At 43.7% G+C, this 24130-nt stretch overlaps 2 protein-coding genes across 8 annotated transcripts; both read left to right on the forward strand.

Annotated features, from left to right (window-relative positions):
* Positions 1–65: 65 nt before the first annotated feature.
* Positions 66–6570, forward strand: LOC115193951 (leucine-rich repeat-containing protein 27). Of its 6 annotated transcripts, none has more exons than XM_029753105.1 (13): positions 66–95; positions 655–965; positions 1066–1196; positions 1291–1349; positions 1604–1756; positions 2491–2719; positions 3157–3297; positions 3478–3579; positions 3729–3834; positions 4137–4295; positions 5023–5162; positions 6023–6149; positions 6273–6570. In XM_029753105.1, the coding sequence occupies exons 2-13, from the start codon at positions 759–761 to the stop codon at positions 6378–6380; spliced, it is 1662 nt and encodes a 553-aa protein (XP_029608965.1). In that variant the 5' UTR covers positions 66–95; positions 655–758; the 3' UTR covers positions 6381–6570. The 6 variants fall into 6 exon arrangements, with proteins under 6 accessions (XP_029608965.1, XP_029608963.1, XP_029608968.1 ...); XM_029753103.1 differs by having other exon boundaries at positions 78–141; XM_029753104.1 differs by lacking the exon at positions 66–95 and adding an exon at positions 144–210.
* Positions 6571–6616: 46 nt separating this feature from the next.
* On the forward strand, positions 6617–14178 carry LOC115193949 (PWWP domain-containing protein 2B). Of its 2 annotated transcripts, none has more exons than XM_029753102.1 (4): positions 6617–7139; positions 7413–7721; positions 9945–11676; positions 14045–14178. In XM_029753102.1, the coding sequence occupies exons 2-3, from the start codon at positions 7582–7584 to the stop codon at positions 11674–11676; spliced, it is 1872 nt and encodes a 623-aa protein (XP_029608962.1). In that variant the 5' UTR covers positions 6617–7139; positions 7413–7581; the 3' UTR covers positions 14045–14178. The 2 variants fall into 2 exon arrangements, with proteins under 2 accessions (XP_029608962.1, XP_029608961.1); XM_029753101.1 differs by having other exon boundaries at positions 9945–11672.
* Positions 14179–24130: the final 9952 nt, after the last annotated feature.

Below are 24130 nucleotides of genomic sequence, written 5' to 3' on the forward strand. Positions count from 1 at the left end.
GAGACTTGTTAATTGCGTCACATGCCAATTGTACGCACGGTTTGATTATTGATACGCCCTGTAGTTGATGTTGTCCTGCCACCACGGTTACCATGGTAATAGCTGATCACACGACTAGCTGGCTAACTACTAGCTAGCTAGGTAAATAAACTACCTAGCTAATGCCTCTACAAAAGTTGAATGTATTTACTTCAGCTTGTTGATAATCCTGTAATTCATACGTTCTTATACATTTTAGTGATTGCTTGGTTTAGGATGATGAATGACGCGTTGTACAATATATTCACCAAATGTTTTGGGTTTGCATATCTAACGCGTTAGCGAGCTAACAGTTATGGTAACGCTAAATGCATAAGCTAACTAACGTTAGCCTACGTTTAAAATGTTGCATGTCAGAAATATTCCATGTGGTCAAAGTAGCCAACATAGCTATAGCTAACAGTTGTTCACATTTCAGTATCAAGAGTTCAATTTTAGTTGTATCCAACAATTAGGTGTCTATGCTGGTTAACGTTACATCAATATCTGGTCGAGAGTTTTTACACATTTAATGATCCATTTCTCCCAAAGGGCCAGGACATTAATTTGACTGTCACTGTATTTAACTGGAAGATGAGTTTCACGTCTGACATATTTTCTTGTTTCTCCCTCTAGCCATCATGGGCGTTGACAATCTGGTTTCAAGATGGCACTTTGATGACGGGCTGAAGGATACAACTGCTTATTAACCGACCAAATGAGATAACAGCACAGCAGCAATGTCTTCCTTAGGAAAGGAAATGACTGACCTTCATTTAAGCCTTGATTGTGGTGATAATGCTGTTAAAACACATACCCCACACATTCAACCAGAGTGTGTTGGACCTATACAGATCACTGAATATGTCACATCTGACACCCTAAATTTCAGCAGAAGAAACTTAAAATATGTTGTGGATTGCATTTTGAAGGATACTACTTTAAAGGTAGGCCAAGCAGATTTTTCTGATGCTATTATTTTCAAGAATATGCTTTGTTATTCAGAACTAACTGTATCCTCTCTAACTATCTTCCTGTTGTTTTAAGAATTTGTATCTTGAAGGTAATGAAATATCCAGGCTTCCGGATATGCTGTTCACCAGTTTGTCAAACTTGGTGTGGTTAGATCTCAGAAATAACCAAATCACGTCCCTTCCTGCGAAAATTGGTCTACACAGGTATTTTAGGCTAGTTTGTATGGGCTTTTCAACCAAAATATTTGTAGATGTGCTGTGGATTTTAATGGATTCATGTATTAATTGGTTGACGCAGATGTCTGAAAACGTTGCTGCTAGAAGGGAATCCTATCACAGAGCTTCCACTGGAACTGGGTGAGTTGAACTCTGTCACCTTGTTTCCGTTATCCTTTACACAAGAACATCATTGCATTTCATCAACAGTATTCAGTGACTTTGACAGTATTTTGGGATAGGCTGCATGTCCCTCTCAGGATGCTTGGACTTCATTTCCTTTACTGGAGGAGTGGGTGGGACATGTAATTTTTTTCCCCAGCGTATTCTTCAGTGACCCAACTCCAGCTGTGAACTGCATTACATTTTCTGACATATGTGTTTGTACTTCTCAGGTAACGTGATTACTCTCAAGGCCCTGAGTTTGAGGCATTGCCCCATCACGTTTCCACCTCAAGAGGTTGTGGGGCAGGGCCTCCAATGCATCCTACAGTACCTACGGAGTGCCATGGCCGAACGACCGGTTAGTGTGCGGAACTCTCTTCCAGGTGAATGATAACGATAACTGTAATGTCACCTGATGAAGTTGAACAATGTGACGGCAAGGTGTTTGTGTGGTGTCCGCCCTTCTGAACACGCCCACCGCCATCTGTTCGATTGTATAAGAAAGGCTGGCCACCAAAATAGCTCCTTGCCCTTGTTCCACTTCAGTGGTGTGACTTCTGTTCCCTTGGAGACGGTGCATGCAGCAGGCAGACTTTTTTGTGCAGCTCTACCCAGTAATATTTTTAGCCCGATTTAAAATGATCGATAACCAGTGGGCTTCTAACAGAGGTGCTTTGTCATCAACCACTGTCTAGTAGTGCCTATGGGTAGCATGACTAGCCAAGGCACCCCTCAGCAGAAAGCCTACACCTAGAACAAAGGTGCCCTGTTATATCTTTATATATTTATGTTATTTAAAAAAAGGATCAAGGCTCACTGTCTCTCTGGAAAGGTAATTTCATCTTGATTGATATTATGTTGTCACTGGCAGGGCAATATGCCGGCATTCAGATCATGTCACACCAGATTTCATCATGTTATTTAATGAATGAGGGGACATGCTTACTATGGGCTCATTACAGCTTCAACTTTACATCTAGTATTCACTAAAATGTTTTTTTCAGCATAGATGCAAAAGATCCAAAAGAGGACAATTGTTTATATAGGAAGTGACAGAAATGTATTATTTTGCTACCATAATCATTTTCATGGAAAGTTCTTGTTGATTTGGTTGCAGACATGCCCCCAGTGGAGAAGCTACAGTTGACAGAGCTTATGAAGTCCAGTTTGGACCTTTGTGAAGAGGTGGTGGATGAAGATGAGCTGCAGAGGTTCAGAGAGCTGAGGCAGAAGATGAGCCAAATGGACAGAGCTGAGTTTGGCTATGCCCTCCCTATTTCACGCCTCCCTAGAGCAGCAGAGGGTGATAGAGGCCACAAGACATACCCTCTGCCCGTCATTAAAAGGTCAAGTCAAAAAGGTTCAACCTCTGGTAAAGTTTTGGGAGAATTGACAGGTGTCTGGTAACTGCAGATCTAGGGGAAACTCAGTAGTCTATGGTGTCCTCTCCTTTTTTGAACTGCCAAACTCTTCAACCAGACATGCCACTATACTCAGGACAGGGGACAGTATGGTTTACGAGGCTAGCAATGATAGGTGAAAGCAATATGGTGGATTCTTTCTCTGAGGAATTAAATGCCGTGAAGGAAAGGTGAAAAGAGAGGGAGCCACTGTAGACGAATAGGCTATTGAGATGGAAAATACTGCATGGACAGTTTAAGAATATTTTCATGACAGGCTCTGAGGAGGAGGCCTAGTGATAAAATCTCCCAGGCTCTGTAGGGCCACGGTCCTTCTGAGAGCAATAAAAAAATAAAACATTTTATTTCGATTTCTTTGTCAGAAAGAAAGAGATTACCAGGGGAAATATATTTCCCGAGCTCCCTCCCTTTGACATGCAGTACTGGAAGAGGTCAGAGGAGAGAAGACTGGCTGCAATGAAAGAGCTTAAAGAAAAACAAGCAATTCTTGAACAAAGGAGGAAGTACGTAAGTTAATACTGTTGGATTTTTATAGAACCCAACAGAATTATCTCACATCAGTAAGCTATACCTCTGACTCCCTACTGCGTTTGTGGCCTTTTGAATCACATTAATTACATACCATATTTAGTTGCCAACTATGTTATACCAGGGGTGAGAGAGAATTGTCTCTCTACTTGCAGTTTCAGAAAGCAGGGGTGTATTGTCTCAAATTGGCATTTGATGAAGTCCCAGAAAGGGAGGGATCAATATTATGTGTCTGCAAAAACCAATGCCAATAAGGGGTAGGTAAAGAAATCCAGCAAGGTCTAAGATGAGTTTATCCTACCCCAATCCTAACCTAAACAAAATAAAACCAAACTTAGATCAGTGTTTATAGGGTAATGAATTCCTCACAGTGCTTGATATGGCCCTGCCTTTCTTTTCCACTTAGAGACCAAGAGCTCCTCAAGGAATGGCGTACTCATGCTAGGGTCATGCAGGAGAGGAAAATCTTAGAGCACAAGCAGGAAAGGCGTGAGCGACATAGAAGAGAAGAGGTATGTCTGTTCTGTATGTCTGCTTTCACTCCCATTCTATTTTTGGAATACACTATTTTGTTCACTCACAGAACTGAAAGCATTTTTCTGATTCAAATTTTCTCCCTTTCCAATGACCAGAGGAGGGCAGCATAACACCAGCCTGAGGAAAGGCTTTCACAGTCATTGGAAAGGGAGAACATTTGAATTATAAAAATGCAGTCAGTTCTGTTCTTGTCATAAGGAAACTGTCTGAGAGAAGTTAGAGTAGAGTAGAAAGAGAGAGACTGACTGGAGTCCTTGTTTTCATTCTGGGTGAGCAGACGTTGAAAAAGATAGCGTCAGGCTGCGCAGACACTCAGCTGAGGCTGTCCAGGTCAGGGGCAGCGACAGGCCTAGCTAACGATGGGTCACTGTGCCTCCAGTGTGCCGAGTCAGTCATCCTGCAGTCAGATGTCCCCAGTGAGGCTGCACCACAGCTGGTAAACATAACCCTTCCACACAACGCTAGCGCACACACACACAGTCAGATACACAGCAGCAGACTAGACTGCGTGGCCGCACACAACTCCAACACCATCATTAAGTTTGCAGACGACATGACGGTGGTACGCCTGATCACCGACAACGATGAGACGACCTATAGGGAGGAGGTTAGAGACCTGGCAGTGTGGTGTCAGGACAACAACCTCTCCCTCAACGTCAGCGAGACAGAGGAACTGATCATGGACTACAGGAAACAGAGAGCTGAGCACGCCCCCATCCACATCGACGGTGCTGTAGTGGAGCGGGTCTAGAGCTTCAAGTTCCTTGGTGACCACATCACTAAGGAATTATCAGGCCATCATTGTAAAATAAGAATTTGTTCTTAACTGACTTGCCTAGTTAAATAAAGGTAAAATAAAAAAAATGTAAAAAATCATGGTCCACACATACCAACATAGTTGTGAAGATGGCACGACAATGCCTCTTCCACCTCATGAGGGTGAAAAGATTTGGCATGGACCCACAGATCCTCAAAAGAAAAGAGCAACCCATAGCTGTATATCTAATATCTGACCTCTTCAGCAATGTGCCAGGATAGTAGTAGTCAATCTGTGTCACTGACAGATCTATCATCCATCCTTAACTTTCGGTAAGTTCACAGTTTTGGTTATATGAAGAAAAGACTAGCTTTCTATAGAAATGAATGTATTTTTTTTGTTACAGGTACCGATAAACGCTCCATACGCCACAGAGTCTCTGTGTAGTGTTGTTGAAAGTGGTGAGGTCAAGACCCACAACCCCCCACCAAAGAGGATCCAGAGACAGAGATCGTTCCAGTCCCAGAAGGAACACAAGGAAGCCAGGTATGATGTAGCTATGATGTGTCAATCAATGGATACACTGTTGCAGCTAATCTACTAACAGTAGCCACCAAAGGAAGCAATGGCAGATCAATCAAAAATGTTCAGAGACATTTAGTGGAAAGAGGGTTTTTTACAGACATCTCTTTTGTTCAAAGCATATATTTTGTCCCCTCTGTCAAATACTTTGGTTCAGCTGATTGTTTTAATTAATTACTTTTTTCTGTTGTCCAGTACTGTACCTCGACTAACCGGTGCCCCTGCACATTGACTCTACCGGTACCCCCTGTACATAGCCTCGCTATTGTTATTTTACTGCTGCTCTTTAATTATTTATTATTTTTTTATTTATTTTTTTACTAATCTATTTTTTACTTAATTTTTTTTCTTAACTGCATTGTTGGTTAAGGGCTTGTAAGTATGCATTTCACTGTAAGTTCTACACGTATTGTATGTGACCGATTTTGATTTTGACAATGAAATACTAAATACTGTACATGTAAACTATTGATTCAAAAGAGTACACCCCAGTACATAAGGTTTAGTTTATTGTCAGCTGTACAACATTGGCAGCTAAGAGCTGAATTTCAGCGTACAGTCCATCGAAATAAATAAACAAATAATTAAATCAATCAATCGCGTGAAATCGTGTGATAAATGTATATGTGGAGAGAGCATTGGTCAGTCACAGCCTGACAGGGTCAGACAGGTCCGGACTCCGAGCAACTGGTCTCTGTAGTCTGTTGCTAGCCAGCTACTCCTCCACCACAAACAACATGCAGCACCCACAGTGGTATGTAACTAAGAGAATCTTTAGTTTGTGGAATGGTGGTTCATTTTACCCTTGACCTGTGTGACCCCAGGGCAGCCCGCGACCGTGAGTTAGAGCAGCGGATCAGGAGCCATGTTCAGATGATCCAGGAGAGGCGCAGGAGGCCCAGTGGCACTGCCCAAGAGGAGACAGAAGCTGCAAGGCAGGACATGGAGGAAGTACGTTACTATTCCACTGTATGTCACGTCATTTTCAGTGCTTAATGACAGCAGCCCCAGGAATTGAATGAATATCTGGGTGTTTCTTTCTTTGTGATTTTCTTCCATTTGCTTCTGTTTCAGGCCAAGAGATTGCAGTCGCAACTTGCTGAGAGGAAACATGTGAGCGACATCGAGTATCGATTCATCGCATTTACTGGGGAGAACTCACCAAGATGCTATGACAAGTGAAAGTATTTTTGTGTGTGTAGACCTACTGCCATTTAGAATTGTTGCCGTATTAAATGAATTGGCATTGTATGCAAAGAAGTAGTACAGGACAGGGTCGTATGGAATTATAGCACTCTACAAACAGTTTACTCAATCACAATGGCATCCGATACCCATTCATCAATAAACATTTCAGCCTGTTACACGCACATCATTAGTTAAGTGTAAAGTGCTTGTGTTCCAAGATAAACCAACCCTCATTCATCAAGTCAATCAGTGCTAAATAGCAGCCTAATAGGTCACTGTATTTCAGGTCCTTACAACTGTACAGCAGCTACACAGGGATTGATCATGTATATTTATCTGACTGTATATGTGCCTATAGCCTAAATTCAGTGCTTGACTTTGACTTCAATAGGTTCCGGTACTCCTTTTGGGTGCTGGTACTGTTTATATTTAGGTGCAGAAGCGCCACAATACTTTTCAGCTAATATTCTATAAGAGGAACAGGAGCTCAAGCAGTAGAGCTCCTGCCCAAGTCAAGCAAGTTACTTATTGATACAGTTGGCTTGGATACAGACAGTAAAGATGGGTGTGATTCATGTTAGCCAGGGCAGTTTGAAGGTAGGAATATATGTAATTTGGAATGGCACGGTGAAAATGACCTGAAGATAATGTTAAAATGGAAGGGGGTTGTATCAGGGGCGGCTGGTAGCCTAGTGGTTAGAGCGTTGGGCCATTAGCCCACATGTTGCTAGATCGAATCCCTGAGCTGACAAGGTAAAAATCTTTCGTTCTGCCCCTGAACAAGGCAGTTAACCCACTGTTCCTAGGATGTCAGTGTAAATCTAAATTTGTTCTTAACTGACTTGCCTAGTTAAATTAAATAAATGTATTTTTATTAGCTAGATAATAATGATGAAATAGCTATTGTTCTGAAATTGTGGCTTCATGAGCCAACAATAAACGGAAAGCCAAATGGTATAATTTCAAGCAAGACAGAGGGGCAACCTCAAAATATTTTTATCCTCTGTCTTTGTGTGATGTCACCAGTGGCAGAACTGTTGTAATTGACTTGGTGGGGGGTGATGGCGTCATTTCGTGCCCTGGTGTACCCTCCCGTGCTCGAAAGTAGAAGGGAGAAGCATCTTTAGCAGAGGCGATCGTGGCTCCCGAGGCCGGGATCGAGTACCGCCAAGCCGGACACCTCACGCCGGAAAATATGGAGGCTGTGGCCGAGGAGCTGCGGGCCGGCTCTCGGATTCCTGTCACTGTTGATCAAATAGTTAACGATACACTAGTAGTGACGCTTACCTATCAAGAAAGGTGCTACATGGGGATATTACTCGATTGCAACAAAAAGTGAGTCTTATTTATTCGAATAATTGTATACTTGTATCACAAACTAATTAGCTAGTTAGCCTGCTAATGTTTGCTGGCTAATTTAGCATGCTAACTAGCTAGCTACATGGGCCATCATACAATAGACTCCAAGGGGTTGTAGCTAGCTTGCTAGTTAACGTTAGCCAGTTAGCTCTGATTTGCTGACATTTACAGCGAACATATTAATAACATATAAACACGTGTATCATTACTATGAAGTTTGGATAAAGCCAACCACCCTGTGAAAGTAACGTGATGGGCATTTCAATAAAAGCTATTCCTACGTGGGTAACGTTACCTCATTGTTAGCTTAACTATCAAGCTAGTTCAATGTTGGCTAGATTTAGACTGCCAACAATGTAGCCCAGCTATGGCTGGCCTTACTGAAACACCCTGTCTCATATTAGACTTTTGTACATACATTCTTATAGCTACATATCTAGTAATGATTACATTAAGGTTACATGTTTTAACACTAGATATGCAAAGTGATGGGCATCACATCATTCTAATTTTGCCTACTACTGTTCTTGTGCTTTCAGTAATGTAGGCCTATGTTAAACTCAGTCATCCAACGTTACCCTTAGCTAATGATACAATCAGTGTAGGCCTATTTATAAATGATTGACCTGAAATTCTAAATAAGAGATTATACAGCTGTGTTTTGCTGTTTAAAGATGGCACTAATTGTCGAGTTTCCAAGGAAATTAGACACCAGAAAAACTAGGCTATAGGCCTACTTTGTACTTGACAAAGGGTGAACTACACAATGTTGGCAAGAAATCCCATTTATGCCTATGTATAGGGTGTTAACAATAGAGGTAAGGTATAAAATGTTATTTGAATGATTGGTATTCATATTGGGCATGTTATCTGGCTCGCAGTGTGTGTCACATGTACTGGCCTTGTGTTGCACTAGTACATGCTAGTGCAGTGGGTGCACCTTTTTTAAATGCCACTGGGTTTATTTATTTATAGACTCAGAATCTCAGCATCAGAATCTTACCAGCTTTTCATATCGGTAGGCCTTCACGTTCATGTGATAGATCACTCCAAATGCCTTGAGATTGACCTTCCCCAGTGGAAAAGATCTAAGCTTAAACAAAGAACAGCGGTTTGGCATACAGGCTTATTTTGCTTTGTGAATGTCAAAATGTGAGTTCTTCCTTTAGGTTTATAGCAATGCATTTCCCTTAATTGTGTGTCTCCAGTTTCCATGTCATGTATCCTTTGTGCAGGATCTCTTTATTTGGTTGTAGTGTATGTACAGCATTATATTTTAAATGGAAACAGTGGTTAACAGGCCATGACAAACCCTATGTCCAGCCTGTGTCAATCATTGTGATGGCTGAGATTTTGTTGCTCAAGAAGGGCCTTTAAAGGTCTCCTCTAAAGCACAGGAAACAGGCCTCGCCGGGCCTCTTTATTTAAATGTGACAATAGCTGCTCATGGGGAAACGCCTTTCGGGCTGCCTAAATGTGCTTTAATTAATAATCTCATAACACACAAGCACCCAGCAGACACTGATGCGAAAACAAGTGAATCTCCTGGCTCTCTCTGGGTCCCGAGTGATTCACGGGGTTGTTTTTGTTCAGTCAGATGGAGTGGAGGGGGCTCCTGGGTATCCTGTAGCCTCTTTGTCTGCTGTCTCTGACAGCAGAGTGGAGCACAGCCATGTTGCTGCTGCTGCCTTGGCTGCTCTCAACTCCCTTTTCAAATGGCTCCTTAGAGAAGCCCGGCTTGGACACGTCACGCCTGCAGTCCACAGGCATGAAAAGGAACATGTGAATTTACAGAGAAAACACAGACTCCAGCTTTTTCAGTTTAAACGCAAGGCTGTAGGCCTGGGCTATAGGCTAACTAGACAACGACCTGCTTGCTTGTTGTCTCCCAACCCCCACTCCAGTAGAAAACCCAACACAGGTGATAAATGTGCTGCCTTTTACACAAACTTAAGTGTTGCAATCATAAGAGGTTTGGTTGCAACAAGGTCAGACAGAGGAGTGCATTTGTTGTGCTTAGATTTAGTCGAGCTAATGTTCTTGACCTGAACAGGAACTTAAACTAAAGAGTTTAAATTCTTGCATTATCCACAATGATAAAGTTGAGTGCAAACAATTTGACTTCATCATGATTGGATCTTATAATCCAGAAGCTACAAAGCATACTAAAGTAATTTTCTTTCACACTTTTTCTTATAGGACTGGGCTTTTCTGCCTACCGGATATCACAACAAAGCCAGTGGAATGCCCAGCATTGAAACCTGGTTGTGAAATCCCTGAAGTCCTGAGAGAGGAGCCTGTTACTAAACCTCCCAGCCAGGCTTCACATCATAGACCAAAGGATGAAAACACGCTCCCTGAAAATGACCCACTAGGTGCCAGTCTCCCTGCCCCTCTGCCCACACCAGTACCTGCCGGGCAGGGTCCATACCCTCCATATTTCGAAGGAGCTCCCTTCCCTCAGCCCATTTGGGTACGCCACAGCTATGGTCAATGGGTACCTCAGCCACCTCCGCGAACCATTAAAAGGAAGAAGAGGCGGACCCGAGAGCCCGGGCAGATGACCATGAGCACCATCAGACTCCGCCCCAGGCAGGTGTTGTGCGAGAAGTGTAAGAACACACTGAACAGTGACGAGGACAGTAAGGACGGGATGCCCACAACCAAGGCTTCCAGGAAGGAGAACGCTCCACACAGCGATGAAGACTCCAAAGACGGGTCTGTGAAGTTGGCCAGGAAAGAGGATGCAGATGCCACCAAGGATAACAGCAAGAGGCGGGAGAATGGCCCCACCGGCTATGACAGCAAGCGGCTCCGGAAGGACAAGAGGGATGAGGAACCAAAGTTCCCTGCAGTGGACATCATTCCCCACAGCCCGGTCATCAAGATCTCATACAGCACTCCGCAAGGCAAGGGCGAGGTCATGAAGATCCCAGCTCGCGTCCACGGCTCTGTCAAGCCCTTCTGCCCCAAGCAGCTGATGCAAAACAGCCTAAAAGGCCAACAGGGCAAGGTGCCCGAGCCCACCACCCTAACCCAGACCCAGGAGCAGCGCCACATCCTGGACGCCACCAGGACGGGCCTGACCGTGTCCATTCCCAAACTCAAGCTCCCCAGGCCCCCAACAGCCGGCCTGGACTTCCCCTCCCCCAAGATCCGAGTGAGGACCCTGGGGGACGGAGAGGACAGCCTGACGGTCTACGATGCGGAGCTGGTAGAGAGGCAGAGCAGAAAGAGCCTCAGGGTCCCGGTCCTTCATCCCCTGCCCCACTCGGAGGACTCTGGGGAGAAGACCCCCATGGAGCTGTGGTCGGGGAGCTCTGGAGAGGAGGCAGACCGAGGCCAAAGTGACCTTGCGCTGCTCATCAACCTTCGCAAGAGGAAAGCGGACTCCTCCAGCCTGTCCGTGTGCAGCACAGACAGTCTAGACGAATCCAAATCCTTCAGCTCAGACGGCACGTCCCCAGAGCTGTGCGACCTAGCGCCCGGCGAGCACATTTCCTCCATGTCCTCCTTGATCTCACAAGACGACAGCAAGACTGTGCCGCCACTCACCGTGCGCCTGCACACACGTAGCATGACCAAGTGTGTGACGGAGGAGGGCCACGCGGTGGCCGTGGGAGACGTCGTGTGGGGGAAGATCCATGGGTTCCCCTGGTGGCCGGCGAGGGTGCTCAGCATCAGCGGCAGCCGCAAAGAGGAGTCTATCTGCGAGGCCCAGTGGCCAGAGGCCAAGGTGGCCTGGTTCGGCTCGCCCACTACCTCCCAGCTGTCCGTTGCCAAACTCTCCCCCTTCCGGGAGTTCTTCAGGTCGCGATTCAACCGCAAGAAGAAAGGGATGTACCGGCGAGCCATCGTGGAAGCTGCCAAGGCCGTGGGCCACATGAGCCCCGAGATAACCTCTCTACTCACCTCTCACTGCGAAACGTAGGTGAGTCCACAACACTCAGACCATTTGTGAGTTTGTTCACTAAATACACTATTCCGGTACCTTGGATTAAGGATACATGTTGGGCAATGTTCAGGCAAAATACCCACCCTCTCTTTGAATGTCTAAACTACATTTTTGCTTACCTCATACATACAGGCATGGAAATGTTGTATAGTAAAATATTCTTAATTTAAGTTTTTTGGGGGTTGTATTTGCTTAAAGAATGTTTGGCATTTTTACAACTAACTAAGCAGGGCCTGGTTTCCCGATAGGGATGGAACTGAAGCTTACAAGTGTTTTTAACGATGCATCGTTCTTAAAACGGCCGACGATGTCACATGCATTTCCCGAAACGCCTCGTAGAGAGAACGCTCACCAAGTGCGTCCGTCGTCGGAGCATCTGTCAATACTGACAGGATCAAAAGAAAGGCAGCGCTGCTCTCGGATCATAAACATTAGAATTCTTCCACAATACTGACGACAGATCAACTCTAATAGCGATATTATCACCTGGCCTATATGGCTGCTAATATTGAGTCGGCTTATTCTAATGCTTAGACTACTCTATAATAATGCACTAATTCACAGATTTGGCTCATCATTGCGCACATGTTGTTACACATCATGAAGTAGTTTATTGAGGTAACAATTACAGACAGTAGCTTAGCCTACAATTAGCAAAAAAATAACTAATTTATTGAACATGAAATTGGTTTCAATATGATTTAAATATACAACCCTATGTAGCATATACTGTATTTATCTTTTAATGGATTCATCTGTTTTCATTTGAAGCATCTTTTTGTCCTTACCTTGTTTGTAACAATTGCGAAGACATTTGCAACTTTGGTAGTTGACTACAATGGTAGTCAACTTTGTTGTCATCTGCGGTCACAAAGAGACAGTGAAACATATTTCTGTTTTAACTTTTTTATACATTTGCGAAAATATCTAAACATGTTTTCACTTTGTCATTTATGGGTTATTGTGTGTAGATGGGTGGGGGGGAAAAATAGATTGAATCCATTTTTAATTCAGGCTGTAACACAACAAAATGTGTAATAAGTCAAGGGTTATGAATACTGTCTGAAGGCACTGTAGAATCACGAGAATCGCAATACATATCGTATCAACACTTAAGTATTGTGATAATATCGTATCGTGAGGTCCCTGGCAATTCCCAGCCCTATAAATAATGAGTGTTTTTCAAGTGCAACTTTAGTTTCAATGGTTTTGGGGAAACTGCTCAGAGATTTAATGATGCTCCTACGAAGGTTCTAACGAACTAAGCCTGTAAAAAAATGTATGCACGCATGATTGTAAGTCGTTTTGGGAAAAGCTTCTGCTAAATGGCATATATTATATTACTTTAAACAGCCACTACAAACTTAAGCAGATTTTAGCCATGGCTAGCTATAAATCAGTGTGAGTTAAACCATATCACCTTTTCAGTAACGTCGCACCAAGTCATTGAGTTAATTTGGTCATGAAATTTTAGAAAAGTGCACGTTTGCGCCCATCATTCTGGTAGATTTTTAGCTTGTGGTGGCTAAAGTTAGCTGAAGTGTAATGGCTGTGTAAAGAAATCTGAACCATACATTTGTTTATCCTGGCTCATAGAATGCTTTCAGGGTAGGGAACCATCGAACTTTAGTTAGTTGTAAAGTGCAAGACCTGTTCATTTTTTAAGTTTCATGATTTTGGTTGACTGAACCCAGGGACTTATGATTTGGTCTCAGCCTGCCTACCCCGTAGTTGTCATAAAACATTGTTAGGCCTGATCAATCAAAAGCCCAAGCCCTTGTTCCCCTGGTATCCGTTTGTTGATTGTGTGGAATCAGACCCCATGTAGCCAAGCACCAGGCCCTTCATACATACACACACACACACACATACACACACCTCTAGGTTAAATATTGTCTCAGGGTGATATGATACAGCCAGACAGCTCCCAGGACCACTGTTTGCTCTGGCGACGCCTCAGTAGCTCTGTGAAGGTACCTGTACTGAGCTCTGTTCATAATGCTCACCAGAAGCTCTTGAGAATGCCACTCTTTCTATCACTCATGATGGAAATAGTTTTTGCCATGTCAGCTGTCCAGAGATTTTCCAAGCGTGACTTCTGAAAGTTAAGACGGTGTCTTGGATTCACGTCGAAATGTTCTGTCTTGAATGGTGAAGTAAGAATCCATCCATTCTACATGCACAACTCTCCCAGTGCAAAGTCTAGGCCTGCAGTTAGAATGTCCCTCCATGGGAAACTTGTACTGCCGTTATTTGCTCAATCTCATTACTCTGTTTGTTCTTTCTCCCTCCCTCTCTCGCTCGCTTGCTCTCTCTCGCTCTCTCTCTCTCTCGCTCTGTGTAGAGTCTGAAGACTGAAGAATGGTCTTCTGTCAGAGGTTGCGGAACTCTAAGACTCTTGAGTCGTCTATCCCCAGGAGAGAGAGAGAGGGAGCGTGTGCAGTTTCCACGGTCACTATTTATACAGCATTTCCCCCCCCCCCCCCCCCCCCCCCCCACATGGCTGGAGGAAAATGGCCGCTCAGGTGGAGTGTTGTTGACTGGATAAGGGAGCAAGAAAGGGCAATTTTGAGGCATCTCATGGACTACACGGAACAATTCCTCAATTTTGTATTTTATTTTTTAGATGTAACCATATTTCAATAGAACTGAATAGCAACACACTACAAATCAGAATGTATTTATTATCTGTAACCATTTATTATCCATAACGATTTAAGTTGACCGTTCTACAATCCCATAAGATCTCCATACTGCTGCTTTTGTGAACGATCCTCTCGACCGATTGGTCGTGAAGCGGTTCATCGACAACCAGTCAGAGGAACTTGTCAGGTCCGTTCAGTCCCAGTGCCATCCTCATTGGAAGCCCAGCAACTCTTTTCGAATAGACCAGGAAGTATATCCGCAACATTGCTGGTGAAAAGTCTTACTCTTAAGTGCTTTACTTTCCAAATGTGAAACTGTTCCATCCAGAGATAGTACTGTAGTTTATTCTATCATACAGTGTTTCATCCTTGTAGCCTTCTTCAGCATTGCTAGTTGGAAATGTCGATGTAACGTTATTTATACTTTTTTTTTTTCTCCAAACGTTTTTCTCTTCCATTTCATTTTGGTTTGAATACTTCAGAAGTGTGGTATCTATGGGTTATTTGTGAGAGATCCTAGAGTTCATTTCTACTCACTTAATTATTTCTGTCATGTAAAGAAAAGCACTTTATCTGTACCTTTTGTGGCCTGCTGTAAGCTCATTGTCCGAACACTAACTGGAGTTACAGCACTGACAGGCAGCGGGAGTTCAAATGTCCCACTTTGACTATCCATGGCCTTGGAGATTTACTTTTTTAAAGGTTTGGGATGCCAGAGATTGATCCCTTCAGGGGTGGTTGTGTACACTGTATTCTTGCATTTTTGTGTCCGGTGTGTCTTTGTACATTCTCTCAACCCACCCCAGTTTTATCCCCATCAAATGTTTCCACTGGAGAGAGTGGACAAAAGTGTCAAACACTATGCATCAATTAAAGCTTTATAGTCACTCAGAAATGCTGTAAGAATACTGTGAATTCAACTCTTTGAGTGTGCGTGTGAAGGTGTGGGGAGATCGGTGGCTGCTCACTACTGGCTACATGTCTGGAGATGGAGAGACTGCAGGATCGACCTTTATTGATCTTAGTTGAAAGCAGCACTTTTGGAAAGTAGGGGGAAGGAAGGGGAGTCACATATACTACATGGCCAAAAGTATGGGGACGTTCTTGGAATTAGTGTATTCGGCTATTTCAGCGACAGCCGTTGCTGACAGGTGTATAAAATCGAGCACGCCACCATGCAATCTCCATAGACAAACATTGACAGTAGAATGGCCTTACTGAAGAGCTCAGTGACTTTCAACGTGGCACCGTCATAGGATGCCACCTTTCCAACAAGTCAGTTTGTCAAATTTCTGCCGTGCTAGAGCTGCCCCGGTCAACTGTAAGCGTTGTTATTGTGAAGTAGAAATATCTAGAAGCAACAATGGGTTTTCATGGCCTAAGAGACACGCACCAGCCTAAGATCACAATGCGCAATGCCAAGCGTTGGCTGGAGTGGTGTAAAGCTTGATGACATTGGACTCTGGAGCAGTGGAAACGCGTTCTCTGAAGTGACGAATCGCGCCTCACCATCTGGCAGTCCGATGGACGAATCTGGGTTTGCGGATGCCAGGAGAATGCTACCTGCCCCAATGCATAGTGCCAACAAGTTTGGTAGAGGAGGAATAAAGGTCTGGGGCTGTTTTTCATGGTTAGGCCCCTTAGTTCCAGTGAAGGGAAATCTTAACGCTATAGCATTCTTGATGATTCTGTGCTTCCAGCTTTGTACCAACAGTTTGGGTAAGGCCCTTTCATGTTTCAGCAGGACAATGCCCCTGTGCAGAAAGCGAGGTAAATACAGAAATGGTTTGTCAAGATCGGTGTGGAAGAACCTGCCTGGCCTACACGGAGCCCAGACCTCAACCCCATCGAACACCTTTGGGATGAATTGGAACGCCAACTGCGAGCCATGCCTAATCGCCCAACCTCACTAAAGCTCTTGTGGCTGAATGGAAGCATGTTCCAATATCTAGTAGAAAGCCTTCCCAGAAGAGTGGAGGCTGTTATAGCAGCAAAGGGGGGACCAACTCCATATTAATGCCCATGTTTTTGTAATTAGATGTTCGACGAGCAGGTGTCCACATACTTCTGGCCAGTGTCGGTAGTTCAGTACGCCCCAAACGGAAGAAAAAAGCAAGGACTACCTGTACTTGTCCAATAAGAAATTGCTCGTTTTAGTTTTCTGTTGCAAAATGTTTTCCGTTGCAAGCCCCAATGAACACGACCAAGAGCTCCTGATGCGTTTTCCTTCCATTTTGAATCCCTTTGGTTTTTGTTAACTCTTTAGGAGTGGGGAAGGAGAGAGTGCCTAGCTCCTTTCACCTGTTTTATGATTAAGATGGAAGCGGATGTCAGGAAATTCCGTGTTTGATGAGCAACATGGCTGTCTGCTGTTGCCCTCGTTGGTCAATGTTATTGGCCACTTTCAGTTTTTTTGTATATGTACTGTACATAAAATAAAATATACAGGCAATACTTGGCATCTGCTGGTTTGTGTATTTCAACGTACTACTATCAGTTATGACTACCTTTTGATGTAGTTTAATTCTCATGTGTCAGGAGCACTACTGTGCTATATGTCCAGCCTAGCCAGGCTTAACTTTATGCAACCATTCACCACCTCTTTACTCACTTGAGGCAGTAGCCATGTCTGAAATCTCTTGCCTATTACTAAACTACATACTGTGTACAAATTGTACTACATACTATTTTGAATGTACTGTTTTTAGTAAAATGAATGCGGTAAGCAACAAATATCAGCAAACTAGGCACAACCATCCTGAGAATGTGTCATCTGATGCCATTTGTTCATTTGGGTACAGCGTGTCCTCATTATCAGTGTCAAACACAAGTCAGTCTAGAAAGACAATTCTCTTCCTCAAAAGTGTGCAGTGAATTCTACTAGATGAAATGACACTAACATCCTGGCATTTTAAAGCATACAAATGTTTTATTTATTTGTATGTCACATACTATAAGACTTTTTTCGCATACCTAAAATGGCTACTTCACTGAACAAAAATTTAAACGCAACATGCTACAATTTGTAAGATTTTCCTGAGCTACAGTTTATGTAAGGAAATCATTCAATAGAAATTAATTAGTTAGGCCCTAATCTATGGATTTCACATGACTGGGAATACAGATATGCGTCTGTTGTGGATCAGTGGATCAGAAAACCAGTCAGTGGGTGACCTGTCTGGTGAGTATGCAGGCCATGGAAGAACTGGGACATTTTTAGCTTCCAGGAATTGTATACAGGTCCTTGCGACATGGGGCCGTGCATTATCATGCTGAAACGAGGTGATGGTGGTGGATGAATGGCATGACGATGGGCCTCCCAGGATTTTGTCACGGAATCTCTGCATTCAAATTGCCATTGATAAAATGCAATTGTGTTCGTTGTCCGTAGCTTATGCCTGCCCATACCATAACCCATCGCCACCGTGGGGGCACTCTGTTCACACATTGATGCCCATACAGCGCCAGACAGTCTGCCATCTGCCCGGTACAGTTGAAACTGGGATTCATCCATGAAGAGCACACTTCTCCAGCGTGCCAGTAGGAATCTAAGGTGAGCATTTGTCCACTGACGTCGGTTGCGACTCCAAACTGCAGTCAGGTGAAGACGACAAGCACGCAGATGAGCTTCCCTGAGACCGTTTCTGACAGTTTGTGCAGAAATTATTTTGTTTTGCAAACCCACAGTTTCATTAGCTGTACGGATGTGGATGTCCTGGGCTGACTTGTTTACACATGGTCTGCGGTTGTGAGGCCGGTTGGACGTAGTGCCAAATTCTCTAAAGCTAAGTTGGAGACGGCTTATGGTAGAGAAATGAACATTCAAATCTCTGCCAACAGCTCTGGTGGACATTCTTGCAGTCAGCATGCAAATTGCATGCTCCCTCAACTTTAGACATCTGTGGCATTGTGTTTTGTGACAACTGAATATTTTTAGAGTGGCCTTTTATTGTCCCCAGCTCAAGTTGCACCTGTGTAATGATCATGCTGTTTAATCAGCTTGATATGCCACACCTGTCAGGTGGATGGATTCTCTTGGCAAAGGAGAAATGCTCACTAAACAGGGATGTAAACAAGTTTGTGCACAGAATTTGAGAGAAATAAGCTTTTTGTGCGTATGAAACATTTCTAAGATCTTTTATTTCAGCTCATGGAACATGGGACCAACGCTACATGTTTTGCGTTCATATTTTTGTTCAGTATATTTAGAACGCAAGTATGGCTATTCGCACAGGCACAGTATCTGGTACATAGTGTAAATCAACTACTCGTCCTCCAGTCGCCTCATTGGTCATATGATAGTCATCCTCCCCTTATTATCACAGTGATTTACTACCAGTGTTGAACTATTTTCATGAGTTTAAGTAAAGAACGAACTGCTAATCGAATTGAAATCTAAACTCTCATCTACCCATCCTGTCGTCCATACCTCTCCGCCTCGTCGTCCCCAATTTAACCCTTGCTTGCATTATACTGAGTTGATACTAACGGGCTGCTTTGTTGCTCTACTCTTTCCAGCATCCTGGATGCCTCTCATTCATTTGAAGTCATGTCAGTGTTGATTTATATGACCCCCTGACTGCTGTGTCAGATATAGGACTGTATCTATGTCATTATTGCATAACCAGGGGGACAGCAGCACGCCGGCCAATCCAGGATTAGGTGTTGTCCCCCCCATCTCCCAGATCATCTTACCAGGAACCTCAGAAGCTCAGCCTTGTGCTCTCACCCCAGACTCCTCTCATACCACTGACCTGCTCTTCTCCCTGCTGCCAGAGATTTCATACCTCTCATTCCAAGCTGTTTCCTTTGGCCCTAAACTTGTCCAAATATGATGAATAAAGACCGGATACTGCAGATAGCTCGAGGCGCGCCCCGTTAAAATGTCAGTCAGCTATGTTTTCTGTAACAGGCATACAGCAAATTGTGCTTTTGATAATTGCGTGTGATTTTTCTACCATGGTTATTGTAGTTGTTTTGTAGGTTTTACGTGTTTTCATGGCTCGACAAGTACCGTCTTTGCCTGTGGGCATAGTGCTGACCATCATGCTCAGAGCTGCACTTTGCTCAGTAATTGTTGCCAAGCATCCATTCCACCCCCAGAACCTCATTCTACGCCGGTGAAGTAAGGGGAAGGAATGCAGGCTTGCAGTGTTTTCGAAACCCTGTGGTGAATATGGTTGTGTTGGTTGGTTCCAAGAATTCCTATCTTTATTCTAGTTTGTGCTCAGAGGGGCACACAACACACGTATACACACCTCCAACAAAGAGACTATTAGGAGACCTTCAGAATGATGGTAGTGACCAATGGGGAAAGGAGAAGTATCTGTTATACAGATTGTGATATCCAGTGTAGCCTACATTAAGTGATACAAGCGCACTAGCAGCCTACATTCTAGCTTCAATTCACCGTAGTGCAGTGGTTATTTTGTAACGAGCACAGCATTCAGTTCAGAACCATTTCTGTTCCCATAACCATATTTCAGTAGAGAAGAATAGGGTACTGAATGCCTATCTCAGCCAGAGGGTCTCTCCTGCCCTCTGTCTCTCTGCAGGTGCCCTGCCTAGTGGGACACCGCAGTGGGCTGCATCTCTGCTGAGTGGGCCCCAGCCATCTGTCTGCTCGTGTAGAAAGGAGAGGGGGAAACAGGCTAATTGCATCTGGGTCTTTAAATCTACAGCTCCTGTATGTCCTGCATGTCCCAACCGGTCCCCTGGAGCAGGGAAATGAGCGACATCAAGGTTAACCGCTCCACTGTTTATATAAAAACACACATGCTCACACAACAAACACACTCTTTAATCCCCAAACTTCCTGACATTGAGCTAAGGGTCGTTCACAAATGCTCTCCACAACCACACGTGCGTAGAGCCCACACTGATGCATGCTCACATCCCAAGTATCTCACGTGTACTACCACTGAATAGGAGCATGTACGAAAGCAAGCACACACCAAATATACTGAACAAAAATATAAACGCAACATGCAACAATTTCAAAGATTGTACTGAGGTACAGTTCATATAAGGAAATCGGTCAGTTGAAATAAATTCATTAAGGCCCAATCTGTGGATTTCACATGACTAGGCAGGTGTGCAGCCATGGGTGGGCCCGGGAGGGCATAAACCCACCCACTGGGAAGCCAGGCACAGTCCATCCAATCGAAGGCACAGCCAGTCAGAATGACTTTATTACAGACAGAAATGCTCACTAACATGGATGTTAACAAATTTGTGCAAATTGTTTTTGAGAAATAAGGTTTTTGTGCGTGTGGAACATTTCTGGGATCTTTTATTTCAGCTCATGAAACATGGTGCCAGCACTTTATATGCTGCGTTTATATTTTTGTTCAGTGTATGTCTTCTATATATTTCACCAAAGTTACACCTCAAGCAGCATGTGTGGGGCAGTGGAGGCTCCTGAGAGGAGGAAGGGGAGGACCATCCTACTCAGTGAATTTCAGAAATGTTTTAAATAATGAGATAAATCTATATTAAATATGTTCACGTCACCAAATACCTGATTTAAAACTAACTGTTTTGCAGTATAGCTTTACAATAGTCTCTAAGATAGCTCCATGATGTAGCCGGAGGACCGCTATTCCCCGTCCTCCTCTGGCTACATTGATTTCAATACAAAACCTAGGAGGCTCGTAGGCCTTACCCCCTTCCATAGACCTAGAAGGTAATTATGACCACTTCCGGAGGACGTCCTCCAACCAATCAAAGCTTTTGTATTATGAACTGACATGTTGTCCATCCAATCATAGGATTAGGATCAGAGAACAAACCTAGGGTGGTATGCTGTTGTTTTGCCGGTATTAATTTAGCAAAGGCGATAACACGTCACTCTGGTCAGACACAAGCAAAAACTCTTTAAATAAGTGTTGCTGTATAGGCACACCCAAACATTAGAGATCTGACATGCAGTATGGGATGAAAACAAGACGATTTTTCAGTCTGATCAACTGTAGGCTACTAATAATACCAACTGCGTACTGCCTATGCGCCCTGTCCATCTGGTCGGTGTAAACAAATTGTTAACGTTATGTATTTATTGTCCATTTGTTTGTCAGGAGAAAATGTGAATGTGATCAAATTTGGTTTGTATTCAAACGTGGGCTGGCTAGACCGCTTTTTAATCCCAAATGATTAACTGGAATGAATCAGTCAACATAATAGTGATGACACAGACTGTGAGTACATTTTTTATTAGGTCTACAGTTGCATAGGCCTAACATACATAAAGCAAGCTCAGCCCTGTGAGTTGTATTGTCCATCAGTTGTTGTCTCTGTAATTGGGTAGAGAGACCCCTCCTGTTAGTCTAGTCTAAATATGATTTGCTGTCATTTGACAGGGTTTTCATCCCCCCCCCATGGCCAGGAGTTGTTTCCAGGAGTTTTTTCAAAACCATTTGACCTGATTAGAAAAGCGGTTCCCATCATAGCCTGTATAAAACCTTTTTACAACTGATTAATCACTGTTATACCCTATAGGGTTCAGAGATTTTCTGGTTAGGTTACCAGAAAAGGGAAACTCCAGGCCCCAAGGGGGGAAAAATTGTCCCACCACTCTGGGACCTACAGTATGGTGCCACCAGTCTGGACGCAGTTGTCAGTTATTGTCAGCTAGTATGTGGATGATCAGGGCTTTATCCAGGAACATTTCTTGGGCTATTTTTGATGTGTCAAGTGGGAGAGATGCACAGTCTGTGTTTGACTTTGTGAATTCTGAGATGTCTGAGTTTAACTTCATGGAGAAACTTGTTGACCAAACCTATGGTGGTGCTGCTGTTATGGAAGTATGTGCTTTTTGTATGTTTCCTCTCCAAGCACTGTGAGTAGACCTGTCAATTTTTTTACGTAGAGTCAATCACATACACAAAGACAATCACATTATTACACATCAATGATTTTACTCCTTGCTTGGACTAACTCATTCTTAGCTCTTTTGTTTAGCTGTGTAGTGTGTTGTTATTGTTTTTTGTCTTCCCAGTCAAATCCTGTCCTGCCCTCAGTGGATGAGTTGAGTTCTTCTCCATCCCCATCCATCCATGATGAGCCTGTGCTGCACTGAATCCTCTGAACACCTCAACCCCTGTGCTGCACTGAAGTCAAGCCTCTGAAAACCTCAACTCATGCCTGATACCCTCATTGAATCACTGCTGTGATCCCTTCCCAGCACTGTGTAAGTAGCCCTCTCATTCCCATTCCCCATACTATTGTACTATAAATGTCTCTATGAAATGATTTAGGTTAAAATAATTAGTCTGTCACAACGTTTTAAACACGCTTTGTCGTCTCCGTGCGGTCCTCGCCTATACCGTGGGTCTCCCATCCTCCTCGATTTTGCAAGTCACCAGCCTCCACTGGTGTGGGGGTAATACGATGCTTTCGTGGATCACTGATAGAGAAGTCTGTGGTGAAAAGGGAGGCACATGGCAGTAGAATGCTGTGTGCAATTACTGCTAATGATATGGCCCCATGCAAGCTGTGGCCAGAATTCATTCAGGATGAGGCCTGGGATGGGTAAGCTCTGGAAAAGAACAAAAAGCACCTAGGGCTGCACTTAGCCCAATGCTGGGAACCAAACATGCCATGAATACATTCAAATATCATATTTGAAACTGGTAGTAGTGATTACTGGCTTATTTGGGGTCCAGTGTCAAATTCAGGAGGGGGCCTCGGTACGGCGCGTTCAGATAGAAAGGTAGGCTTTTGTGTAGAATAGTCATGATTCGCTTTCATGAAGAATAGGGTGACTTCAGCGATATTCACATTTCGAATAAGCCCCAAACTTCTAACCTTTCTTAATGTCACTATCATATTGCCCCATAGGTCTGTGTTCCCATAAGGACATTTTACTCCAGACCATACTGGGGTTATAGTACAAGATAATCAAGACACCTGTGAGAGTTAAAGGACTCTCTTTGGCAGCACCTGTAATAATAGGAATCTGATCCGGGTCTGGTGGCTGTACATTTGAAATATCCAACCTGCTCCTAGTATAGAGTTGCTAGGCAAATGGTAAATGGTCCTGATATACAAACCAGAGGAGGCTGGTGGGAGGAGCAATAGGAGGACGGGCTCATTGAAATGGCTGAAATGTAATTCATGGAATGGTATCAAACATATGGACAGCACATGTTTGACTCCGTTCCATTAATTTAATACCAGCCATTACAATGAGCCCTTCCTCCTATAGCTCCTCCCACCAGCCTCCTCTGATACAACCAGAGATCCTGGCACATTTCCAGACCCTGATAGACAGAGTTCTGTCTTCTGTCCTTGATAACTTGGTTTAATTGTACTGTCCTCGTGTTTTTTATTGGTTGGTTAATCTTTTTATCAGATCGGTTTAATTAATTCAGGCTCAGTAATCATTTGGAGTTTTTTTGCATAGAAAATTCCTCATGTTGAAATTCTGTGAAACCCAGCTGATCAGTTCTGCTTCTACTGTAGCTAACTACCGCATTGACTACATTTTACTTGGCTCGTTAAGGCCAACTGATCAAGCTTCATTGGAGAATTGCTTAAAATTAGAAAGAAGTCATTACTAAGATTTGTTTTAAAACCAGCTGTCTATTTGCAAACTCACTAGGGCTTGCCTAACTTGCTGCATTCCTCAAATTGATTCATGTTACCGCAGGAAGACAAACTGTGTCCTTTTGAGAGCTTTAGGCGTGGCCCATCTCTTTGGCCCCAAATGCAAACATGGCCCTCAGGGTGCAGTGACCTCAGTCAACCTCAGTCAATATGCACGGTGGGTTTGAAGGCAGGAAGTC

The sequence above is a fragment of the Salmo trutta genome, chromosome 5 (genome assembly GCF_901001165.1).
Source record: "Salmo trutta chromosome 5, fSalTru1.1, whole genome shotgun sequence".
NCBI lineage: Eukaryota > Metazoa > Chordata > Actinopteri > Salmoniformes > Salmonidae > Salmo > Salmo trutta.